This window comes from Vipera berus (genome assembly GCF_964194415.1).
Source record: "Vipera berus genome assembly, chromosome: Z".
NCBI lineage: Eukaryota > Metazoa > Chordata > Lepidosauria > Squamata > Viperidae > Vipera > Vipera berus.
In genome coordinates, this window is record NC_138205.1 from 41,613,872 (window position 1) to 41,639,099 (window position 25,228).

Genomic DNA, 25,228 nt, shown 5'->3' on the forward strand with positions numbered 1-25,228 from the left:
TATATGACCTAACATTTCTAAAATATCCAGCTCAGATATATTCAACCTTCTGTTTGGAGGTAAGCTTACACTTTTCCTGGAAGTATTCTATGAAATAATTTTGAGGAAGACTTTTGGTTACCAAAGTTACCGTTTCTTGTGTTTAGCACCTAACAAAGCATCACCCACATGTTTTTCACCTCCTGAAGTGCAGGAGGATAAGTCGAAGCCAAACATAACAAATAATTCAGTCTTTTTCTTTTAGGCATGCATGTAGAGAATACAGAATCCATAAAGAGCTGGATCATCCTCGCATAGTTAAATTGTATGACTATTTCTCATTGGACACTGACTCGTAAGTGCTGCTGTCTTTGTAATTTTCACTGTTAATAAAGTCATTTGAAAATTTGTGATTAAGTTGTTTAGAAATTAGTGGGGGAGGAAATGGAGGATTCTAACATTTAAAGTAATGCCTTGCCAGAAATTGAACTTCCCTGTCCAGTCCAGTGATTAAGAGAAGGCCTTTCGCAAGTCCCCACTCCTTACAAAGATGCATGGGCCATAGAAAATGCAGCAAGCATTCTGAGTGGTGGGCCTATGTTTGTGAAATACCTTTCTCTGGAAGAACAGATGGCCCAAAATGCTATCAGGATTTTGTAAAAAAAAAAAAGCAGTTTTGTTCCAGCTTGGGTTCAGCCCTTAGATTAGTTAAATTTTACCAGATTCTATGATGTTTATTCCTAGCTTTTGATTATCTTTAAATATTTATACTGAGCTTTTAATTATTAAATTAAAAGGACTAGAATGCCCTGATAACTAATACAGGTATACATCTCAAAAAATAATATTTTTTCTACACAGCATTTATGGTGGCTTACAATTAAAAAAATATAAATAGCTGAAATAAGAGTAAAACATTTAAAATCACAATTAATTAACATCAAAAGAGCCATGCTAAAGCTGCCTTTTTCCTTTCCAAAAAAAATAAGTAAGTAGAAACCAAGTACAACTGAGGATGCATATTCCATAATTTGGTAGCAACATACATGTGGGCCTTCTTTCACAAACATAACAAATTGTGAAAAGGCAATATAATTAATTTCTCGGAAAATTCATGAAAGAGAAAACAGGATTTATGAAAGGAATACAAATATTATCACCTTGCACATAAGAGAAGCTGCAGCAATATTTTATTTTGTGGGTACCAAATAGCAGTTAATTTTATGAAATTGAAATTTATGTTAAATATACTAAGTAAATTTGGTTTTAGCCCATTTTTGCAATAATTTTATTCAGTTTAATATTTATCTTTTTAATCCAAGTTGAAAATAGGACACTTTTAAACACACTAAAGTCTTGTTAACAGATAAAAATTAGAGGAAATATGTGTTTATGCCAAAAATAATGTATTTGTATGATAATTACCAAGTATTGGTGAAATTAATTAAAAATAACCTGAAAATATTTTGCATTATAAAATAAATCCAAGAAAATCAAATATACTACATAACATGGGCCACTTACATGTAGAAGCATTCCTATTTATTTATGTGAAGTGTTTTAGGTCACTTTTCAGCTTAAAAAATTCAGTTATACATTCAAAATATACAGGAGATTTTAGTTGCTGAGAATGATCTTTTCAACAAGTACATTTGACCTAATTAAGGACAGCCAATGTATAAGTTGCTCTGAGATTGACTAACATTTCCTGACTAAGAATCGAAGAAGTTTGTCCAAAGATCAGGACCTATTATTTTCCAGACATGTTAGATGCTACAGTATACTGGTTTCCATATTTAAGGACATTTCCTCCAGAATTAAAGAACAATTAATATAACAAAGAAAGGAAGAACATATTAATATAAGGGGGAAATGTAGGCAGCATTGACAATTTGACCCTTGGTTCTTATATTAAAAATGAAGAATTTCATTTCTCAAAACAGTACGTAGAAGTTTCAGTAGGAATACATATTGCCCCAAAGTTTTCCTTTTCTGGTATTGAAAGGAATAGTATCAAATATTACTACAAAGAATAATTTCTTACTAAAATTCCAGATGAATTAAAAATACCTTCATAGAGATTCTATTAAAATATGTTGCAGGTGAATTCAGTATATTTTTTTTTAAAAAAATGGTACATTAATACCAATCAAGATTTATGTAAAAAAGAAAAGCAGTCTTTTTGGATCAGTAGATACCTAAAATGTTTAAGCATGTCATGTCACTCTCATGAAATAGCTACTATGCTGAATCTGATCAGACATAAAACAAATGATGTTATTGTGTTGCTCCAACTTACTTTATTTTTTATCGGTAAATAAACACACTTTAAAACAAAGCTCATATAAAAAATGAGATCTATCACTTCTTGGCCTTTTGGCTAAGCTCATGTTAATAGGTCTATAAATACTATAAATTTTGGAGCCATTCATACATCAGTGCAGATGTACAGATCTAGTAAAATTATTTTTGATTTCTTAAAATAGATTAAGTAGATTTTGATACATGCATAAAACATATTTGATTGTTTGATTTCACTTCCTCCAGGTTTTGTACAGTATTAGAATACTGTGAGGGGAACGATCTGGATTTCTACCTGAAACAGCACAAATTAATGACAGAGAAAGAAGCCCGATCTATAATCATGCAGATTGTAAATGCATTAAAATATTTAAATGAAATTAAGCCGCCTATTATTCATTACGATCTCAAACCAGGTAAGTTCATAGTGAAGATGGTACGGCACCATGGGGGGAAAAACAGAATATGATGTATTTTACAAGATTATGCTTCCTTGACAAATTAAATATGAAATATGTAGTTTGGTTTGATTATTTAGCAATAACATTCCCAATTCCCATCACTGTAAACTTCCATAGTCATAACTGGGAACATTGTTAATCCTTTCTCTCTCTTCCAAAGGGTACTGTCATTTTGTTACTTTGAAAAGTGTTAAAGATGCTGCTGCAGTTGTAGCACTAATATTTTCAATGGAGGATAGGTGTTATTCTGAAAAGGAGATCAGTAATTATCTTTAATTTTTATCTTTTATTCATGTTTTAACTTGAAGTGCTTTAGTAAACTGGAGTTGATGTGTGATTCTAATTTGACTCGTGTGTGTGTGTGTTGTTCTTTTATCAGTGAAATGAGTTAGACTGGGATAGGAAGAAAGCTGATGAATGGAAATTATTATTAAGATGTAATGATGATTCTTCTGATTTTCTGGTCCTGTTTAGCCTTCAAGGTTATTCCTACAAAGTTATCTCAAAGGAAAACTGTGCTTTAATTCATTGTGTTATCACTTTGTATGGATGATTCTCTATTTTGATTGAGTGTTACAAGAGAACTTACTTGGAGGGCAACTAATATATTTTAGAAAATTAGAAAATTATGGTTCATTGCATAGTCCACCAGATATTTATACTGGATTTGGCATTTTTGTTTAAATCAAATTCTTTGCAAGGACACACAGATGTTGTTTAATAATATTAAAGGTATTGTCACAGGATATAAGCTGTTTCAAATAGATCTGCCTTTTGCAATTAACTGATGGCAATTTTGTCAGTGTTCAATAATGCTCCAGAAGTTTTGGAATTGCACCCAAGGTGCGTATAACTATTAGTAATATTAGCTTTCTTTTACAACAGGTTTTCTACTTCATTTGCAGGTCTTCATGTTTTATGATTTTTTCCCTGTCTTATATTCTGTTGTCTCCAGGTATTGCCACATCCACTATCCAGATTTTTTGTCTTATCAACAGTTGTAAAGTCATGTGACAGATGCTTGTCTATTTGAATTCTAAAGTCCCAGAGCACTTTTAACTTCTTCATGTTCTATTACTTTGTCTATTTTGTGGCCCCTTCAGTTCTTCCTTGCCAACAGTAGTATTTCTTGCAGATATTCCAGTGTACCATTGTTGCTACTTTGTCATTCCCTCACATGTAGCCAGTCTGTGCCATCATCTTACAACAGCTAACTAGGTGGCTCATTGTTTCTTCAGCTTCTTTGCAGAGGTGGCTTTTGTTGTCTGCTGCTGTGTTCTCAATGCTGCCTTTATATGCTTGATCAGTCAGAATTAGCCCCTCTGCCTCTTAATTCAACTTCCCTGCTTTTAGCCATTGCTAGGTCTTGTTCTTATCTGCTTTGCCTGCTATTTCTTTAATATACTGGCCTGCCTGCAATTAGTGGCAGTTCGCATCCCACCAGGCTCAAGGTTGACTCAGCCTTCCATCCTTCCGAGGTAGGTAAAATGAGGACCCAGATTGTTGGGGGCAATAAGCTGACTTTGTAATAATGCCGCTGGGGTGTGTGTGAAAGCCCTAATAAGCAGGCATATACATAGAATGAAGGCTATTGCTAAGCACATTGGTTTGTGCTTAAATTGTAAGCCGCCCTGAGTCTTCGGAGAAGGGCGGGATATAAATGGGATTTAAAAAAAATAAAATATAATACTTTTCCTTGCCATGTCTCTTTTTGATTCTTCATTTGGTCTTTCATGTAGACCAGTATGGTCTCTCCAGTACTCAGTAAATCTTCCTGGTATACTAGCTTCAGTGCATTTTCTTTACTGTCCTTCAAATATTCCTCCAATGCCTCTTCTTCAGTTGCCTGGTGTACTTGCAACATTCTACACCCACCTATTTTTGTTGGTAAGCAGAGTCTGTCAACATCACTGTGGGAATGAAGGGTGTGATTCATTGATCATTTTTCTGCTCTTTCTATCTAGTGCAGGGATCGGCAACCTGAAAAAGGAAAAGAGCCACTGGGAACCGGTTCCATCAAACATAAAAAAAGTGGGAGCCGCGTGCGTGCGTCCATGCACGCGCATGCGCAAAAAATGTTTTGCGCATGCGCAAAACAGTTTTTTCTTGTGGGCGCGTGCGGTTGCCATTTTTTTAATGAGTGATGGAACCGGTTCCCAGTTGCGCGACGGCCCGTCTGCAAAGCTGCCGCCTCCGCTCCCTTCCTTCGCCCGGCCTGCTTTTCCAACCTCACTTCCCTCCCTGCCAAAGCTCCTCCTTTTCTACTCAAAGATTTTCGGGGTTCCTCGGCTTACACCCCTTGGCGAGAGACCCCAAACGTCCCTTTCTCGCCGCTCCTCCCTCCCTGCCCGCAGAGGCTCTTGCTCTCTTGCCGTCTCCGCTGAGCAGCGCCGCTTGGAAGAGAAAGGGAGCAGGATAGGCACGCTCGCCCCAGCGGAGTGGCCGGCCCTCGTTTTAGTAGCGAGACAGTAATCGCTCCCCTCCGCCCCCCCAATGCTCCCGGTTCTCCCGTTCGCCCGCCGTCCCGCTTTCCTTCCTGAATTTTGCACTTCCTTACCCAACTCCAAACTTTCTCTAGCGCCCCTGTGCTTTAGGTCGGGGAACCAAAGGCAGAGCCGTTTCTCTCTCTCTCCCCTCCCCCTGCTTTTGCCGCTTCCCCACCCAACCAGTATCCCGCTTCTCCCTCTTCTAAAGGGCAGTGGTGTGCGCGCACCTCTCCAAATGGAGAGTGGCACCACCACAGTTTGCTATTGAGCGTAGGCGCCGCCGAGCTCCCCAACTCCGCCGGCGCTCTGCAGCTGGCAAAGGCGCGATTCGCTTTCCCTTCGTGAAACGTGCCCTCCAAAGTCCTCACGAGGTCCCAGTGAGCATGTGCGCGCCGAGCTCCCCAACTCCGCCGGCGCTCGAGCGAAGGAACAAGCCTGCCAGTGCTAAAAGGCAGCCGCTGCCGCCGCTCTTGGACTTGAAAGTCTGCAGCCGGCAAAGGCGCGATTCGCTTTCCCCGAAGGAAACGTGCCCTCCAAAGTCCTCACGAGGCCCCAGTGAGCATGTGCGCGCCGAGCTCCCCGACTCCGCCGGCGCTCGAGCGAAGGAACAAGCCTGCCGGCGCTAAAAGGCAGCCGCCGCCGCCGCCGCTCTTGGGCTTGAAAGTCCGCAGCCGGCAAAGGCGCGATTCGCTTTCCCCGAAGGAAACGTGCCCTCCAAAGTCCTCACGAGGCCCCAGTGAGCATGTGCGCGCGAGCTCTGCACATTCCCATTTAGGACCGAGATGCTGCCGCCCTGCCCTTAGCTTGCCCTGCACCTAAAGATCAGCGGCTTTCGCGCGCACCCCGAAGGTGAGAGTCTGCGGCCGCTGGAAGGGAACCGTCGGGGCGGGGGCGGGAGGGTCTAAGGAAGCATAAAAGTGGATAGTAGGTGTACAAGGGAGGAGGAGGCAGAGGAAGGCAGAGGAAAGAAGAGGAGACCTCGGTCAATGGGAAGGCGTCTTGCAATTAAGGGTTTTGGGGTGGAGGGGACGGAAAGCCGGGGGGCAACAAGGGTCCCCTGGTGAGTTTGCTCACATGCGGATCATCTCCAGTTACCTTTCGCTGTGTTGTAACCCGAAGCGGCTTCTCTGGGCGATTACCTCGCGCAAGAAACACGAGAGCTTCGGAGGGGTGGACGAACGCTCCGCTGGACTCGCTCCGTGCGCCTCTAACACAGATCCACTCCTTTCTGAATTAACTTCGGGAGCCTCGCATGTAGAGCGGGACCCATCCAAATTTGGCCCAGCTTTGCAGACGGGCCGCGGCAGCTTTCCCAAGAAGCGGAGCCGCTGCCCGTTCGCGCGGAGGTACGTGCGCACCTCTCCAAAGGTTTGGGGAGGTGCGCGCGCACCTCCGCCCGTTTGGAGAGGTGCGCGCGCACCTCTCCAAACGGGCGGTGCCACACTCCATTTGGAGAGGTGCGCGCGCACCACTGCCCATTCGAAGAGGTGCGCGCGCACTGGGCGGCTGGGAGCCGCAGGAGACGGCTCAAAGAGCCGCATGCGGCTCCGGAGCCGCGGGTTGCCGACCCGTGATCTAGTGCTTTTAATTCTGCTTGAATCCAATCCACTATTCCACCTCTATATCTAATGACTAGAATTGTCCAGGTTTTGCCTTGGTGATATTTCCTCCACTGAGTTTGGATTTTAAGATCTTCTTCATTCTTATGATATATTCACTTCTAGCCTTCTTGTCTTCAGTATGCTTAATATTGCCAGCTTGAAGGATGCACAGGTATTTGTAATAATTGTCTTCATCTAGATTCTTGATGTTATTTTCATGTCATCTTGATTCCTTCAGTTTTCCATATTTTTCCCTTGATGATGGTGGCAGTAGCACATTTGTTCAGTCCAAAACCCCTTCAATAACTTGGCTGTATAAATGAAACAGTGTTAAGAATCAATTCTATTTCAGGAGATATTTCTATTCACATCATCTGTTTTGATGTTTGAGAGCTATAGACTGATGTGTTCAGTATTATTGACATCAGTGCAATAACAATCAGTAGCGGTGGTAGTGAGCCTCCTTGAAAGATCCCTCACTTGATATTAACCTCTCCTGATTTAAACCATTGACCAGCAACTATGTCTTCCATTGATCTTTGTACAAAGCTTCTGATGTTTCTACAGATTCCACAATTCTAGGTACTTGGTTATCCAATCATATGGCAGGAAGTCAAATGCCTTCTTATAATCAATCCAAGCTACATTCCAGTTGATCTTCCTTCTCTTGCTGTTTCCAAAATCATCTTGTCAGTTTGGGGAGTGAGCTTCTGTTCCTCTGCTGTTCGTGCAGTTTCCCTTCTGCTCAGGTGGAAAGAGCTTGTTTTCAATTAGACACTGTTGGACTGCATCAGTTACCACACAGATACAAAGTTATTGCTAAGTAGCTAATTGGTTGGTAGTTGTCTGGTGCTGCCCCTTTTGCTGGAACTTTCATTATCAGGTAGGTTTTACCAGATGTATTTTTAAATTTCACCACCCTGCAGTTTGTTGTTAAATTGCTTAGCAATGAATGGATGTAGACCAGTTAGATGTTTCAATACTAAACCATTCAGATCATCTTCACCTAAAGCTGACCAATTCTTGATTTTCCTTGCACTTTTCTCCAGAATTTTTTCTATTATTACAAATTCATTCCAGCTTCTTTTTAATTTTTATCTACCTCCTTTATTTTAAAGTGCATTCTTGATGTATTTCTGTATATTAGTTGATTTGTTTCTTTCAGTGAGGTGGTGCTTATATTTGTTATTACAGTATTTGCATCTTAATATTTGTACTAGCTATTTTGGGGGGGAAAGCTTCAATGGCAACCTTATTGCTGTTGTGGTAGAGCCGTGTAGCACAGTGGTTAGAATGTAGAACTGCAGGCTAATTTTGCCAACTGGTAGTTCGGTTCTCACCAACTCAAGGTGACTCATCCTTCCATCCTTCTGAGGTTCCAAGCTTTTTAGTATGGCACCTAGTGTGCTGATAACCACTGGGATCACCACAGCCAGCTTATATCATAATCTTTCATTTTTGATTTTCAGATCTTAATACTTCGTGATTTTATCCAATTATTTTTCTTACATTCTGCTATCTTCTGGTATTGCTATATCAATTAGCTATACTTTTTTCCAACTATAGTTATAGCTGGTATGTTAATAGTTAAGACTTTATCAGTCTGTATTCGGAAATCCCAAAATACTTTAACCGGCTTATTTTCAGCTACTTTTTCTGCTCTGTTTCCACCAATTTTATTACTAGCACATGGTAATTTTTTGCAGATTTTCCAGTGAATATTTTGGCAAGTATTACATCATTATTTATATCAGATTTGTGTGATCTTGCAGGAGCTATGATCTGTTTCTTCTGCCTCTTTACCCAATCTGCAATTTGAATCTAGGGCTAAACTATGTTAGTTTGAATAGCCTTCTCTTGGGCAAACAATGTTAAGCTTCAGATTACTTTTTTAATGTTCCAGTTTTAAGCCATTGCCAGGTTTTATCCTTCTCCATTTTGATCTTTTGTAGAAATTGGCCATATAATGCTTTTGCTTGACTGCATTCTGTTTGTTTTTATTATGTTATTTTGATATTCATGTTTTGTTTCCTGCACATTCATTAAGATCCGATTTTTAACTTTCATCAATGCTTGTCCTTGACCGCCTTTTAGATATTCAGTCAATGCATGTTTTTTTTTCTTCAGTAGTTTGACTTGAAGTAAACATCTACCTCCATTTTTCAGGGCATGTATGCTCTATCAATAACACAGTAGAGATATAATGAATAGTGAATAATCATCAGTTTTCTTGTTTTGTGGTACAAACTGTCCAGTTAAAATTCCAGCAGTATATCACATCATGAGTATGGCCCAGATACTAATGGTTTTGATGGTGTTTCCATCATTCAATCATGTCTTTAAGCACTTTTTTCACTCTGGATGTATTCTTTACTAATCACATTTTTAACTTGTTCGTATTTGATGTTATCCAACTGTAAATTACTTGTAGGCTTCTTCATGATGGCTCTTGATAGTTTCACCTTTTTAATTCCATTACTATTCATGATTTTATCCCAATTTATTGTTACTATAGTACATTTGTTTAGGCCAAGTTCCATTGCTATGTGTGAGCTAAAAATTCTTAAGGTATTTATCCATAACCGACAATGATTTCTGGTTTTCCACAAAGCTTCAGATCATCCGTAGAAAAGCAAATGTGAGATTTTATTCACATATTTGGTGTCTGATAACCAAGATTTGATTTTTAATTATTATTATAATTTACCATTTCCCTGCACCTAGTATTTTGTCCTGTAACATTATGTCTAAGGAGAGTTTCTTTTGGACATGAGAAAACACAAACTACATTAAATTTTGGGAAATGTCAGTGCATCTTTTTATCTTTTAGGTTAATACAACAAGGTATCACATTGATTGAAAATAACTCTTTTGCTATTCTATCCACCCACATATTTAATAGGCCTGTTCAACTTCAAAGCTTTTTTCTTTTACCTGCCCAGGAAACATCCTCTTGGTAAATGGTACTGCATGTGGTGAAATTAAAATCACTGACTTCGGCCTCTCAAAAATCATGGACGATGACAGTTACAATTCAGTTGATGGCATGGAGCTGACATCACAAGGAGCTGGTACATACTGGTGGGTATATAATCTGTTTTTTGTCCTGCTGATTCCACAAAAAATACTTGTCATTAAAACTTGAGTAAAAACATTTTGTCAAAAGATTTTTGTAAAAGTAGGAGAAATAATGAGGACAGAGGATTCATCTAGTATATCAAAATCATAGTTTTCAGAGGATATCTTTTAGGAGTATGCAAAGCAACTCAGGAATAGTTCTCTAGAATGTACTTTTTGTGTTCTCTAGAGAACCTCAGAACATTCTATTCCTAAATCATTGAGTTTTGCACATCCTTTGTTTTTCCTACTCATTTGCTAATCTGACCTATTGAATGATTTTCAAAGGCTCCTTTGGATATGTGAGAAGGTCCATCTCTTGCCTCATTTCCAAACTATGGCATCTCAAGGCAACAGAAAAATTATTCTGGGAATATTTAAGGGAAAAGTAATTGCAAAGGACATGCTTATTTTTGTATATTTTTACTATGGAAATTAATTTGAAAAAATAATAAAAATCATAGTTATGAATATTTTTCTCTAGAATAGCAGGTAGGTAGGCAAGTCAGTATAGCCCATGGGTGTCAAACTCGTCACATCACGTAACGTGTCATGATGTATCACAACCTTTTTTGCATTGCTGGAGCTGGGGTGGGCATGGCCTCTGCATTATGCAATCGGCCTGCGGGCCAGCAGTTTGACACCCCTAGCCTATTAACCCAACAAACTTTGTAGACCTGGGACAAAAAATGAGAAAATAAGAACCTATTTCAATATCCTAGTATTTCTTTTTAAAAGGACCTATTATATCTGAGATAAAATTATAGAGCACTGGATATTTTGTTCCAAGGTTGAAATACTCATAACTTCCATTTCAAGTTCAGAACATTTTGTCCACATTCTACACATATTTGACTGCAACTGTCTGAAGGGCACGATATCTGAGAATCCTGAATGGGTAATGAGGTGAACATTACAGCTAGCTATTGGTACACCATACACTTCCAAAGAAAAGCAAATCGGAAGTGCTCTAGTTGTGGTAGGTTACTTGAAATACAAGATGGATGGTCTTTTGCCTGACCTGAACAAATAAGCAATACTGTAAGCTGTGGATGGACTAAAGATCACTTGAGGATATGTATCTCTGAAGGTATAGTGTCTTTTCCTTATAAGCTACAAATCAGTTGAAGTAGCAGCATACTTGAGAATACTTGCTGTTTTCAAGTGAAGAATTAATCACCAAATTGCAATGTTAGCCTGGTTATAACATTGCAAATAATTCTCCAGAAAATGCAGGTCTATTAATGTAAAACAGGTGTGGACATCTTTAGGAGTCCATAAGTTGAACGTATAGAAACAGTATAAAATCCACATTATTTGCATATTGTGTAGTACAGAGAAATTTGGCAATAACAGTAATGTTTATATCATTATTCCAATTATTATTCCAATAATTGGACATATATTAATAAAGCTAACTGATTTCCCATGCTTGAATTTTTGTATTGTTAAGAATAATTTTACTATTTACAACTAAATTGTTGTAATAAAGAGCTGAAGTAAGAGACATTTTGTTCAATTTTAAATCAAAGAAGCAAGTTAAAGGAACTCAGTATCTTGTTGCTATTTTTGCAACAACAAAAAAGAAAGTTAATGGAAATTTATAGTAGCTGTTTCAAACAACTAGTATTTGGGACTGTGTATGTTATATAGAACCAGACATGCCCTGATAAGCAAAAAAAAAAAGGGGGGGGAGCCTGAATATTAACCATAAGAAATTCAGTAATAGTCCTTGGGTGAAATAACATTCTGTGACATAAATGGTTAATGGTGAGAAAAATGGGTATTTAAAATAAATGTAGCTATTGCTCCCTCTTCCTCAGGTATCTACCCCCTGAATGTTTTGTGGTTGGAAAAGAGCCTCCGAAGATTTCAAATAAAGTTGATGTTTGGTCAGTAGGAGTTATCTTCTACCAATGTCTTTATGGCAGAAAGGTAAACAAGAGGGCAACTAAGATACTACAAAAAATATTCAATCATTTTGAGCCTAAGTCTTATGTTAACAATTCCTAAAATTAGAAGGAGCGTGGTGACATCTTTTCCATTTAACAAATTTTATTAAAAGGTATAAGCTTTCATCAGGTACAGGTTTCTAAAAATCTTTTAAAGTTAACATCTGGTTTAAGTGTTAAAGCATATATTCTGTCCCTGTGGTGGCAAACCTATGGCACGCGTGCCACAGGTGGCACGCAGAGTCCTCTCTGTGGGCACGCGCGCCATCGCCCCAGTCCTAGGCCTTCAGCTGAGTTTTATAAAACCTTTTTGCTTTAGGCCTTTGCCGCGTGTGCAAAAAAAAAAAGGTTCAATCAATCAATTTCAACTTCTCGCAGGAAAAAAAAGATCTTGCAAAGTTGGAATTGATCAATTGAACTTTTTAGTCCCACACAGTCTGCCATTACCACCACAGCCACGCCCACCCAATGGGCCACGCCCACCCAGCACCCTACAATATATAAATGGGTTTTGGGTTGCAGTTTGGGCACTCAGTCTCTAAAAGGTTCGCCATCACTGTTCTATCCCAGGGCTTTTCAACCGGTGGTACACATACCACTGGTGGTACGCAAGCACGTGGCTAGTGGTACGCAGTGTCGTCTTCCTCCCCCCCACCTCACCCCTGCTCCTTCCTAGCTTACTTGCTGCCGAAAAACATGATGCTGCAGGAACCTACCAGGCCGCGCGAAGAGCACAGGCGCAGAGTGAGTTTCCGCCCTGCCCTGGGACTCATTGTGCAGCAACCATGTTGTCCTTCCCCCCAAAACAAGTGCGAGCCTGAAGGGGACAGCCATCCACTCCCTCGGCAGGTAGGTGTTTGCGTCCACTTGCATCCATCTTCTTTTCCTTCCCCCCGCCCACAAGCTTGCGATACCCCTCACAGCCCTCACATTGCCTCCCTCCCGGGGCTTGAGAGATTTCCCCCTCATCTTCCCGATGCAAAGGGGAAAGCAAAGTGGCCAGACGGCACGCGCCCTCCCCGAGGATTCATCCTGCTGCAGCAGGTGGGAATCGAGGCCCACGTTTGTTTTCCTGATGCATGCCAGGGCAGGCAAAGCCATCAGAACGCGGGTGTGGAGGGAAAAAAGCGCCCGACTCCCTCCCCCCCACACACTGTTGGCAACTCCATACAGCTGGCCCTGACCTCCACCAACGAGCCCATTGGCGGAGGTCGGGGCCGGCCGTACAGAATCGCCAGCTGATCCGTATGGCCAGCCCCGACCTCCGCAAGTGGAAAGCGAGGGAGATTGCCAGGAGCACGAATTGGCACGTGCTGAGAAACGCCGATTTCATGCTGCTGCAATCTCCCTCTCTCGGTTTCAGGTTGCCTTGCTGCAAGAGAAAGCAAACTGAAACGGAGCGAGGGAGATTGCCAAGAACGCGAATCGGCCGATCTCACGCTGCTGCAATCTCCCTCACTTGGTTTCAGCTTGCCTTGCTGCAAGAAAACGCAAGCTGAAACGGAACGAGGGAGATTGCCAGGAACGCGAATCGGCCGATCCCGTGCTGCTGCAATCTCCCTCGCTCCGTTTCAGCTTGCTTTCTCTTACAGCAAGGCAAGCTGAAACGGAGCGAGGGAGATTGCAGCAGCGCAAGATCGGCCGATTCATGTTCCTGGTAATCTCCCTCGCTCCGTTTCACCTTGTTTTGTGCAAGAGAAAGCAGGGCCGCCTCCACAGGTGCTGCTCTAGCGCGAAGAGGGAGAGGCCGGTCCCCATTCGGCCCGCCAGCCCTGGGAGAGCCCTGCGCCAGCGCATTGCCGGCCACCAAACCCTAGCTTTCAAGCAGGAGCGGCCTTGCCCTATTTGCCGGGAGCAGCCACCCGCCCCACTTTTCGCAAGCCCTGCTATGCTGCTGCCACAGGTTTCCAGCAGCGGGAGGCTCCGGGACGAGAGCCTGTTGGGGGTGAAGGAGTTGGGGCTGCTCCGGTGGGCCGCTTCTGTGGCAGTGGGGCATGCTGGTGCCCTGCACTGTGCTCCACTGCGGGGGCCGCCCTGGGAAAGAGCAGCTGGTTGTGAGTTGCAACGTGCGCTTCCCTGAGTGCCGGATCTCCCCCCACCCGGGACTCCGGCCGCATCTGCAGAAGGCAAGCGGGGCGAAGGGTGCTTTGGTGCGTCTTCCATCCCTCCCGTGTGAAGGGCACCTTCCTGCCCCGCGGTCCACAGCAGCATTGTTGGCGTGCGTGGATTGACTGAGCGAATACGAGGTGTTTCTGTTGCTGGAATAAAGCTTATTAAATGAGCTAGCAACCTCCAAGTATCATTGATAGATCTTCCCCAACTTTCCTCCGATGCTTCATAAAGAGTTAAGTGGGCGTCAGGTTTCTTGATAAAAATGGATTTGGAAGGAAAGAAGAAATGACAATGGGAAGGAGGGAAGGAAGGAAAGAAAGGAAGGAAGGGACAATCGGAGAGGGAGGGAGAGAGAAAAGGAGAGAGAGAAGGAGAAAGAAATAGGGAGGGAGAAAAAGAAATAGAGAGAGAAAGGGAGAGAGAAGGAGAAAGAAATAGGGAGGGAGAAAGGGAGAGAGAAATGAAGGAGAGAGAAGGAGAAAGGGAGGGAAGGAGAGAGGGAGAGAAGGAGAAAGAGGGAGGGAAATGGAGAGACAGGGAGAAAGGGAAAGAGAAAAATGGAGAGAAAAGGAGAGGGAGAGAAGGAGAAAGAGAGGAGAGAGAAAGAGGGAGGGGGAGAGAGGGAGAGAAATTAGTAACATGATTGTTAAGTGAATCTGGTTTCCCCACTAACTTTGCTTGTCAGAAGGTTGCAAAAGGTGATCACATGACCCTGGAACAATGTGACCATCATAAATATGAATCGATTGCCAAGCATCCGAATGTAAATCACATGACCCTGGGGATGCTGCAATGGTCATAAGTGTGAAAAATGGTCATAAGTCACTTTTTCAGTGCCGTCGTAACTTTGAACAGTCACTAAGTGAATTGTAAATCAAGGACTACCTGTACTTTATCATTTTTTTTCTTTTTATTTTTTTGGTCAAGTTTTTGACACCTTGGTGGGCAACTGGTGGTACTCAGACATTGCCTTGTCCTAAAAGTGGTACAATGGATGAAAAGGTTGAAAAGCCCTGTTCTATCCTGTTGATATAACTTGAGTTTGTGCAAACAGATTCTGTTAGAAATGTCTGTGCTTATATATTAAAAGTTTCTGAATTTAACAAATTTTAATATTGCCATTAATACCAAGGACTCCCAGTAGTTACAGGTAATACATATTAACATTAACACTTACATGGTTAAAACTATTAGATCAGCATTATATATAAAATGCGGTTAACCAACAATATGAATGTTTTGAAGATTTCAATCATTTTTTTTTATTTGTGAACTTGTAATATTTTAAAAAATCTTGATTAGCTGTCTTAACTCAAAGGAATGTCAGATGAAATTTGGGAAAGGAAAGATGATATAAAGAAAAATGAGAGGATTTCTGAAAAAATATACTTGGAATTTGATTAATGATTACAGCTAGCAGTTTTGTTTCACACTTCAAATGCAATTTACTCTCACTAAAGAAATTCAGGTAAAGCATTCTCCCAAGATATCAGCCAACCTTTGCCTAGACACATCCAGCAAAGGAGAGCCACGGTTTTTCTCGTTAACTGGTTCCACAATTGAACTGCTCTTACTATTAGGAGGTGTTCCTACCAGCCAGCTTTCTTACAACAGCTTGACCATGCCATGCCAGGGACAGTGGTGAACAGCCTTCTGTATGATCCCTTTCAGTAGAGCAGAATGTTCTCATATCACTTCTTGTTCGTCTTTTAGAACTTTTTAGTTTTGTAGTTATCCTTGTACTTGATGAGTTTTTTTCTTCCTCTGCAGCCCTTCGGTCACAACCAATCTCAGCAAGATATTCTGCAGGAAAACACAATCCTTAAAGCTACAGAAGTGCAATTTCCTCCTAAGCCAGTGGTAACACCAGAAGCAAAGGTAAAAAGGGTTATATTTCGTACAGTGGAATAGGATTAGTCTATTTTTAGGGGTTTGTTTAATTCTCCTATTGGACAAAAAAAGCATTGAATTTTTGAGTTTATTCATCATTTGGATTGCTTATCACGTACTTCTGATTGAGAAGGGGAAAATGTTCTGGCATTCCATAAACCTGTTGTCTGCCTATCTTTCTTCCATGGAGATAGGTTCTTTAAAACATGGCTTTTCAACCAGTGGTACGGGTATCACCTGTGGTACATTGGCACCTGGCAGGTGGTATGTGACCATCCTAGAAAAGTGGTAGCAGGGAGGGGAATGAACTGAACCGGTGGCAGCACCGCACAAGCCTGAGCGAGAGGCGGCTGGAGCTGCAGGGTTGACAGGGCTCAGCAGAAGCACCAGGATCAGCGCCAGGCTCCAGCTGGAGCTCGGCCCTGACCCTGGCGCTTCTGCTGAGCCCTGAAGAAGCATCAGTCAGCTGGAATGTTGCAGCATCTACTCTACATTCAGATGCTTGGCAACTGATTCATATTTATGATGGTCACAGTGTCCCAGGGTCATGTGAAGGGACCAAAGCCTGCTGCAACCCCCAGCAGAGGGGGGGGGAAATAAAAAGAAAACACCACCCACCACACTCTTGCTGCCAATCCTCAACAGAAATGTTCACAATGAAAACCTTGGACAGGAGGAAGAGCGCCGCCAGGCAGGCAGGCAGGTCTTGCTCGGCTGTGGCTTGGGGCACTTTTTTCAGTGCCATTGTAACTTTGAACAGTCACTAAGCGATCTGTTGTAAGTACTTCATCACTTTTTTTTCTTTACTTTTTTTGTCATCAAGTTTTTGACACCTTGCTAGGCAACTGGTGGTACTTGGATGTTGCCATATCCTAAAAAGTGGTACAATGGGTGAAAAGGTTGAAAAGCCCTGCTTTAAAACATAATAGACCAGTGAAATAAATGTAGGGAAGAGTCATAACTGCATTTCAGTCAGATTTTTAAGAGGAATTCCTATATCACAAATGAAAACTTGATCTAGAGAAATCTAGGGCAAATTTCATATAGGATAGGAAGATTTTTCTCTAACTTTAATTTGCTATAACACTTCGTTAACACAAAAATTTGATTTGTTTTTGCTAGTGCTCCTAGTTTCTTATCTTTATAAAAGAGAGAGAATACCAATTTTCATTTCTGGTGCCTATTTTCTCCTTGTCTTTCATTATTTTTAGGCATTTATTAGGCGCTGCCTAGCATATAGGAAGGAAGATCGGATAGATGTCCAACAATTGGCATGTGACCCATACTTGCTTCCTCACATCCGCAAATCTGTATCAACAAGTAGCCCAGCGGGTGCTGCTGTCGCCTCAACTTCTGGATCTTCTAATAACAGCTCTTCAAACTGAGCAGGAACAATAGGCCAAAAATATAGATATAACTGGAACTGCAGAAGGAAACAGAGAGAGTCAGACATGTTTTGAGATGCAGCCTTGGGACTGGCAAGAAGTCCACAAAATGGCTCCAAGAAACCAGGATCAGGTTCTTTGTTTTCCTCTTGCATTCTTGTCCCATCCGTAGAGCAAGGCATCATTGCTTCTCAGCAAGGATTATGGCAGCTTAAGTTAAGTAGCCAAGGAAAAGAAGATTGGTTGGTCTAGTGCTAAGCAACTGCAAAAGCACTAGCTGCTCTGGGCAGTGAAAGGAAAAAGATGGTTCCATGTACTGTGAACTTCCAAACACTACAGACCCAGAGTGCGGTTCCATGATGCAGGATGCACACATTTAGTGTGAAGAAATGTGGATTTGGTGGCAGGGTAAAGAGGCTGGAGACAGCCCGCCATCAATATTTAAAAAAAAATTCTTTTTTGTAAGACTACATCTCATTGGAGGGAAGAGGAATAAACCACATAGGTCAATGGTATAAGGTTGCACTGAAGGCTTGGCATAGGATTTTTGTGCTCTCTACAAGAGAGTGCAGTGTCCTGCCTATTGACAGCACCAGCATTATTAGCATGTTATCCCAAATAATTTCATCTTCAGTAACAAATTTGTTTTCTGGATACAAGATGAAATAAATAACAAGACAGTGTGGCAGCAATTTTTCCTTAGAGTGACTTCATAATCTGTGAGAAAGGAATGCAATGCAGAGATTACATAACAACTGTGAGCTTAGATTTCTCTCCCTTCTCAGCATCCTAAGAAAGTTACTATTTTGTCAGGAATTTGACAGTTGTCTGTTCTCCCCTTTGAATAAATGTTGAATTTCTCTTTATTTTTTCTTTCTCCACCTAGTTCTTTGATCCGTTCATTGGTGTTTCCTTTAGAAAACTGTTCTCTTTAACATGCACACAAATGCTGGCTCTAGCAAATCCTTTAGCCAAAGTTCTTATCCTTCCTAATTTTTCATACTTTCTTTCTGCATTGTTGTGGATGCATTTGCTGCATTTACACCTCGAAGGAAGTGTATGTAAAAGAGGCAGATTTTTGTAATCTTCTGTCTTGTGTTTAATTTTCTTCTTTCTTAGGAAGTGTTTTTTTAACATTCTTTAACTTTTTCATCTTCTAAAAAAATATCTTAAAAACCAAAGAAGAATCCAGTTGCTTGAAACCTGTGGCAAAATGCTACTTCTGCAAACAGTTGAAAGGATGTTTGCCCCAAATTATTTGAGCAGTACTGTATGATCAAGTACCCTGGCACAGACCTCAGTTCTTCACTTACAGCTGATGATTCTCAGTCCTCCCTTAACGTCTTATAGGTAATAGTACAAACAGAAGCAGTCAGAGGCCAAACATTTTGAAAGTCAAGAGAATTGGGAGGAGAGAGCAAAATTAGACATAAGGGCTTTGTAAACTAATATGAGGATATCCTCTGGCTATATTTGCAGACCAGGTGATTTAAGACCTGATTATTAGGTCTATTTGGACTCCCCACCCTTGCTTCTGAAGCACCGCAGTGCATGCAGCGTTTGGTGAGAAGATGATCCTCTTATTTAAATGGAATTAAATGAGCCTGTACAAAGAGTAGGAAAATGCAATATGTCACTCTCACCACTAAAGATTCCATATGAAAGCTCATAGTGGTCATCTTTAAAATAATATCCCCCAAATAGAGCCTATGACTACCTACAGAATGGGAGGTTCTCATCAGTATGGACGGTGTCTTCCTTTTTTCTTTTACTCTCAATCATAGTTCTTGCTTCTTTTCCTAGAGAAACAACTGATAGATACTTAAGTATCTTTTACAGGAGACAGAATGTAAGCAGTCTCCAGGATTATCTAGATTGCTGGTGAATTACATCCATTGCACCTGTTTCTCCCAATAAAGTGGTTAATTACCTTTGACACCTATGAAAATAATAGGTATTTTTTTGTTTTGTTTTTTCCCTTCTCCCAGCTTTGAGTTTGCTTTCTTGTCTTAAAAGAAGTCAACTCGTGTGTCTGTTTCTTTCAGGGTTCATATATGCCATGGTTACTCGAAGCTCTTTCACCAAAACGCAGTTCACATTAAACATCAAAATACCTAGGCAGAAATCACTGCTGCCATGACAAGATAAGGCTGTTTTCAGCTTGTTTGGACAGTAATGGTTGACCCATTATCATCTATTTTGGGATAGGGTTTGCTTTATTTTTCCATAGCTGAATCCAAAATATGAAAGATTGTCCATGTCAGTGCTTCAGGTCTAACATTGTAGTCTTTTGCTTTTCAGTTTTCTTACTTGGAAATAGATAGAAATCTGCATTTCGTACTTTATCATTTAGTTGATTCTTGATCATTAGCAGGAATCCTATCCCAAATAAAGCTTACAGTACTTAATTTTGCTTTAAAAGGAATCTCATAATTTTTTAAAATTCCAATATGACCCTCCCTGTCTGCTCAGCCATTAAATAGTATATTGATATATTGATATTCATTAATTGTACCTGAGCAGAAGCTTCTACTCTTTTCATGGAGTTCATCACTAAACCTGGCTAAATCACTCTGGATGAGAAATACAGACTCTTCTTTAAGCGGTTGCTGAACTGTTTTATTTCAGGTATCCAAGCCTTTTTGTTGCCACACTGTTCATTTAACTGAAAGGGGAAAAGAAAGGTGTATGGATTTGTGACTTGAAACTAGGCCAGACTGTTTTGGCTTTGCCCTACAGACAAAAATATGAATATTAAACACGTTTTCAAAAATGGAATCTTTTCACTTGCCTAGTTTTATATTTAAGCTGTGTTATTATGGGAGGCATGAAAATCATGAGCTGCATAAAAGACGTTCACTGATCCTGATCAAACAATGTAAGCAAATTGTTGGAGTACGTAAAAATACTACTTCAATAAGATGTAAAATGAAAAAAGCAAAGTGGGCAGAAATGGAGTGCTGCCCTCCCTTAAATATAAATAATCATGTAAATGATTCGTCAAATGCAAAAGTTTTAAATTGGAGGCCAAATCCATCATGCTGGGAAAATCTCCATGATTGTTTGCCTTAAATGTTCTTTAGTATCAGAAATTCCTAGTGAAATTTTAGAATTTTCTCCAGATAGATATTTGGACAGGACCTCTGTCCCCAATATAATATAGGCTACTATAATTCCTGAAGGCAGCAACATACTGAATTCCTGAGCTAATATCCATTTCTAATAATTTTACTTTTTTGCTGTAGCCTTTTCCCATAATAGTAATATCATTCCCAGGATTAATCTCTTTATTTTGAAATAAAATTTCCCCATCCATTAGTACAGAAATATAGTGATAAGAGCCCTACAACAGACTAAACACAACTGCCTAAAGCTGTGCATACTTCAAGAATTACTGTATTCAGAAACTGCTTTGGACCTCACCTAAACACAGCTCATTTCTAATGATTAAAGGTGTCTTCTGTTTTTCATACTTGCACCAGTGATGCCACTCTTTAAGGAAGGTAATGATTCCTTTAAAAAGTAGCAAATGATTCACTTGATTTTTTAAAAGCATAAAAAAGGATCTTTTTTTCATCCTTATGTATGCAAGCGCCTAAAAAAGTCAGGCTGCTTTGGTGAATTGCAGCGAAGTGTTCTCATGTAACATTTCAAATAATTCCAACTCATTTTCAAACAAAAAATCCTTATGATATTTTTTGTTTATGAGACACCAGCCTGTGATAAATTACTGGCATTATCATGTCCAAAATACATTCTATGGGAACATAGTTCATTATATCTTCTTATAGCACCTTTTACTTTTTTTCCTAAAATATTTTGCTTTCATTAAGAAAAGGAAGGCAAAATTTCAAACCAGGTAAACATCTAATGATAAGGAATAATCTATAAATTATTTAAATTTCTCATATCTGCAACTTTCAACTGGATGAAATGGTGCATCATGGAGCAAAACCTAGTCAACAAAGGTATTTCAAGCAGGCTAACTTACAAATTGATGGAACCGTTTACTCCTGATGGAATGAAATTTGGGAAAGTTGTGGCTGCGTCAGAGCTGCAGGGTTGCTGATGCAGTCATTCACATTTTCAAAATTCCATAACATTTTCCCAATCACTTGTGCAATCCCTCAATTCTCCCCCACTCAGAAATAGCCACAGCCTGCCTGGCTGGGAAGGGAAGGGAGGAAAGGAAAGAGAGAAAAAAGGGAAGGAAGGGAAAGATTTCTCATGCTGTCTGCCAGATTTCCACAAGGGCATTCAGTGGGGAAACTGATAGGAAGTTAGAAGTAGCTCTCACTCCCACTGATTTTTTGCTCTCCAGTGATAATCCTATTTCTCTAAGTAAGCAAATACTTAAAATGATGAGACTGATCCTTATTTGCAACAAGAGGAGATCAGCTTGACAACTTCCCACAAGTGAATTGGAACACTTGCAGGGAGAAAGTCAGTGTGGATCTTGTTATAGCAGCTGATGGTGGAAGCATACCAGTGCCTTTGGACTTAAAAATTTCTTCCTGGGAAACCTGCAGGAAAGATTGCAAGTTGGAAGTCTTACACAAATATACACAACAAAATGATTAAAAATGCAAATAAGATCCCCTTTCATGTATCCAATGTAAATCTGTGCAATATTACAGTTGGGAAAAGTCTCCCACCCACCCACCCGCTTAAAAACTGCAATTATAAGCCCTCAATTGGAATTACAAGCCCTCTAATGTCCATACTTATCCCAGGAAAGTTGAACAATGATGTTCCATCTATTTTTGGAAAAATGAGAAGATTGCCTTTCAGTTTTGGCTACTGAATTGCAGCAAGGTAGGGGCTGCAAGTACTTCTGGGGCAGTAGTATTCCATTAAGAATTATTACTGAAGCCCTGTCATATCGCAGTTGCCTCACAAACTTTATGAAAGATACGAACTATCTAAAATACCCCAGTGCTGCACAACAAAGCTCTGTAACACAAATGGGAGAATAAGTTATTAATTATCCTGGACCTTTTGGCAATTTTCAGTACATATCATTCACAGTGCTTCTGGATCATATGATCCAATATTGTACAGTGGTGTCACATGGGGCTGCCATTCCCCAGTAGTTTCAATCCTTTGTACCCAAAACTGATGCTGGGAGATTATTATTGATTAATATCTACCCAATTGACCCACATTCAGAGTCTACACCAGGGCTCCCCAACCTTTTTGGTTCCACGAACAGATGGCTTCAGCAGTGGACAGTGAATGGTTTCATGTGTGCAGCATAAATCCTGTGCATATGCTTCACATGCTCACCCACTGGTTCAGTGGCCCAGTTCTCAAAGGGGTCCTGGTGTGGGGGACCCCTGATTTATATGAAAATGTTAGGGGAGATCATGTCAGAGCTATCCCAACATTATACTGATGGTACTCAGTTCCATTCTTCCTTTTTCCTCCTTTTCAAATTTCCTAAGTATGATAATATTCTGAGTGAAAGTGAAAAAATGAAGACAAAAGTCCAAATAAGTAGGAAACTACAATTATTGACTGTTTAGTCAGTTTTGGACCCGATTCAATTTCTGAAAGGGCAGGTCCACACCCTGAGAGAGCTCTTTAATCCTCAGCTGTCACTGAATGACAGCTGCAACAAGTATTTTTACAGAATTAAACCTAGTATACCAACTATTAAACTTTCAAAGCTAGTGAAGATTTCATCTATTCTATACCTTAGTTCCATCCTATCTTGGCTATGGGAACATGTAAGGCTATCTTTGAAAAATACCCAGAAATTCCAATTGGTGCAAAATACAGCAGCTAAGCTTTCTGCATTGCTCTGAAATAATGAAATGTAGTTCCTAAGCTTTTATTTGGACTTCTCTCTGTATTTAATTCTCTTTTAGCATTCATTTACATTTTTAATCTTTTACTTTTGTTTTGTTTTTTTATTTAGCCACCTTCAAGGGCTAAAACAGGAATTACAACAACTACATGAGGCAAATGTATTGCTAATTCTTCAAACCGTCATCTCACTGAAGAAGAAAGATCAAGCTGATGTCATTATTGCCCTCTGCTAATCTGTAACACCTCAGAATGGTTGGGTCTCATATGTGAAGGATAAGAAGATTAAGAGCTTAGGTATATAAACCTTGATACTTAGTTTTCTTCACCTGAAGTTTCCACTTCAGTCTTCATATTGAACGTCTTCTAAAAGACTGTTCTAGATCATCATAAATAGGTTCTTGAGTATTGTCCTATGTCCTTGTATTAAAATACACCCTAGGTCAGGCGTAGGCAACCTCGGCTCTTTTATGACTCATGGACTTCAACTCCCAGAATTCCTGAGTCAGTCCATGAGTCATAAAAGAGCCGAGGTTGCCTACCCCTGCCCTAGGTGTTAACAAGATCTGCACCATGCCTTTGCTATTTTAAGTGGCTACTACCCAACCTCTCAATTAAACCCCTTCTTTGAAATAAATATTTAGGCAGATAAGTCTTGTCAACTGTCAAAGAGAGCTCATCCCGTGAACTTTATCCAGGTTACTCATTTCCTCTATCATATTAAGAATAAAGAAAAATTCCAGTGTCTACCAGTTAAATGTTCAAGAACAAGGATTCTATACTAATTAACACAAATACTGGTTCTGCAAGGACTTTCAAGGTTGTATCTCTGAAACAAAATGTTCCAAGTCCATAAGCACTAATTAAACAGACAAGCTAAATAATTCTGTTAGAATCTGAAAAGCTTATATTTCAACCTTTAAAATGTGGATGACCAACAGAGTTGAATTTTCAGCTAAAATTGAAACTAAATTAAATTAAATTGAAGTTTTATTTAATTTAGTTCAGTTAAGGTTCTTTTTCTCATTAGAAGTTGTACTTTGATTTTTAAAGAAAGTTCATTCTCCATGGGATGCAGGAAGTATACGGGTAGTCCTCAACTTATGAACAACTGGGCCTGTTGCTAAGTGAGACATTTGTTAAGTGAGTTTTGCCCCATTTACTGACATTTCTTGCCACAGTTGTTAAGTGAACCATTGCAATTGTTAGTAACCTGGTTGATAGGTGGGTCTGGCTTCCTCATTGACTTTGCTTATCAGAAAGTCGCAAAAAGTGGTCACATGACTCTGGCACGTCATAAATATGAACTAGCTGCTAAGCATCTGAATTTTGATTAAACGACTATGATGATGCTACAATGGTTGTGTGAAAAATGGTCATAGCTCAGTATTTTTAGTGCCGTTGTAACTTTGGTCACTAAATGAACTGATACGTTGAAGACTACCTATATATAGTGATAAGTGATGAAAATGATGAAATCTTTTTTATTTTTGCCAAAAATTATGCTGCTCAATATATTTTGTCACTAAATTTTACCATGCAGTTTAGAAGCTGAAAAAAATATGACCCAAGGTCTGCCTGCCTCCCATTTAACTTAAATCAGTTTAAACTTTAATTGGACTCAATTTTCTTCAGTAGATGCAATTTTCCTTTGAAGAGGTAATAAAAACTATCAATAATTTTTAAAAGCTAAATTATTTCTGATAGAGAATAAAAGTGATCATTGAAATAAATACTCCAACACAATGTTGTTAGTGTTATTTTCTCTAGGTTCTATTTGCATTCCAAAAACAGCCTATTACAATGCAGATGATCAACTAAATATTACTGGATCTCTTGATAGCCTTAGATTACATCCAAATTAAGTCATACTTTAGTCTTTCAGAAATGAATAGGTCTTAGTCATTGCTAACTTACTCCATAAACATCTATGAAACTAAAACATGACTTATTTTGGATCCAACCCAATATTCTTTAGTGTAGTTGTAAAAGTCCATCAATAAAGCCTTCAAATCAGCAGCCAAGCACAAAATTTGGATCACAGAAAATGTAATTTTTAGCACAAATCTAATCCTAGCCAATATTCTTCCAAACTATGAATGCTCATGATATAGCTGTATCCTACCTCTTGCCTGA

At 40.0% G+C, this 25,228-nt stretch overlaps 1 protein-coding gene across 5 annotated transcripts in view; it reads left to right on the forward strand.

Annotated features, from left to right (window-relative positions):
* The window catches only part of TLK2 (tousled like kinase 2), a 63,426-nt gene that overhangs the window by 36,715 nt on the left and 1,483 nt on the right, over positions 1 to 25,228 (forward strand). For 4 of the 5 annotated variants that reach the window (XM_081345320.1, XM_081345322.1, XM_081345323.1 and 1 more), the window contains exons 17-22: positions 245 to 334; positions 2,527 to 2,696; positions 9,771 to 9,909; positions 11,769 to 11,880; positions 15,780 to 15,887; positions 17,111 to 23,389. In XM_081345320.1, the coding sequence (XP_081201446.1) occupies positions 245 to 334; positions 2,527 to 2,696; positions 9,771 to 9,909; positions 11,769 to 11,880; positions 15,780 to 15,887; positions 17,111 to 17,284 (793 nt within the window). In that variant the 3' untranslated portion in view covers positions 17,285 to 23,389. The remainder of the gene's footprint in view (positions 1 to 244; positions 335 to 2,526; positions 2,697 to 9,770; positions 9,910 to 11,768; positions 11,881 to 15,779; positions 15,888 to 17,110; positions 23,390 to 25,228) is intronic. The other variant, XM_081345321.1, reaches the window with a different exon arrangement.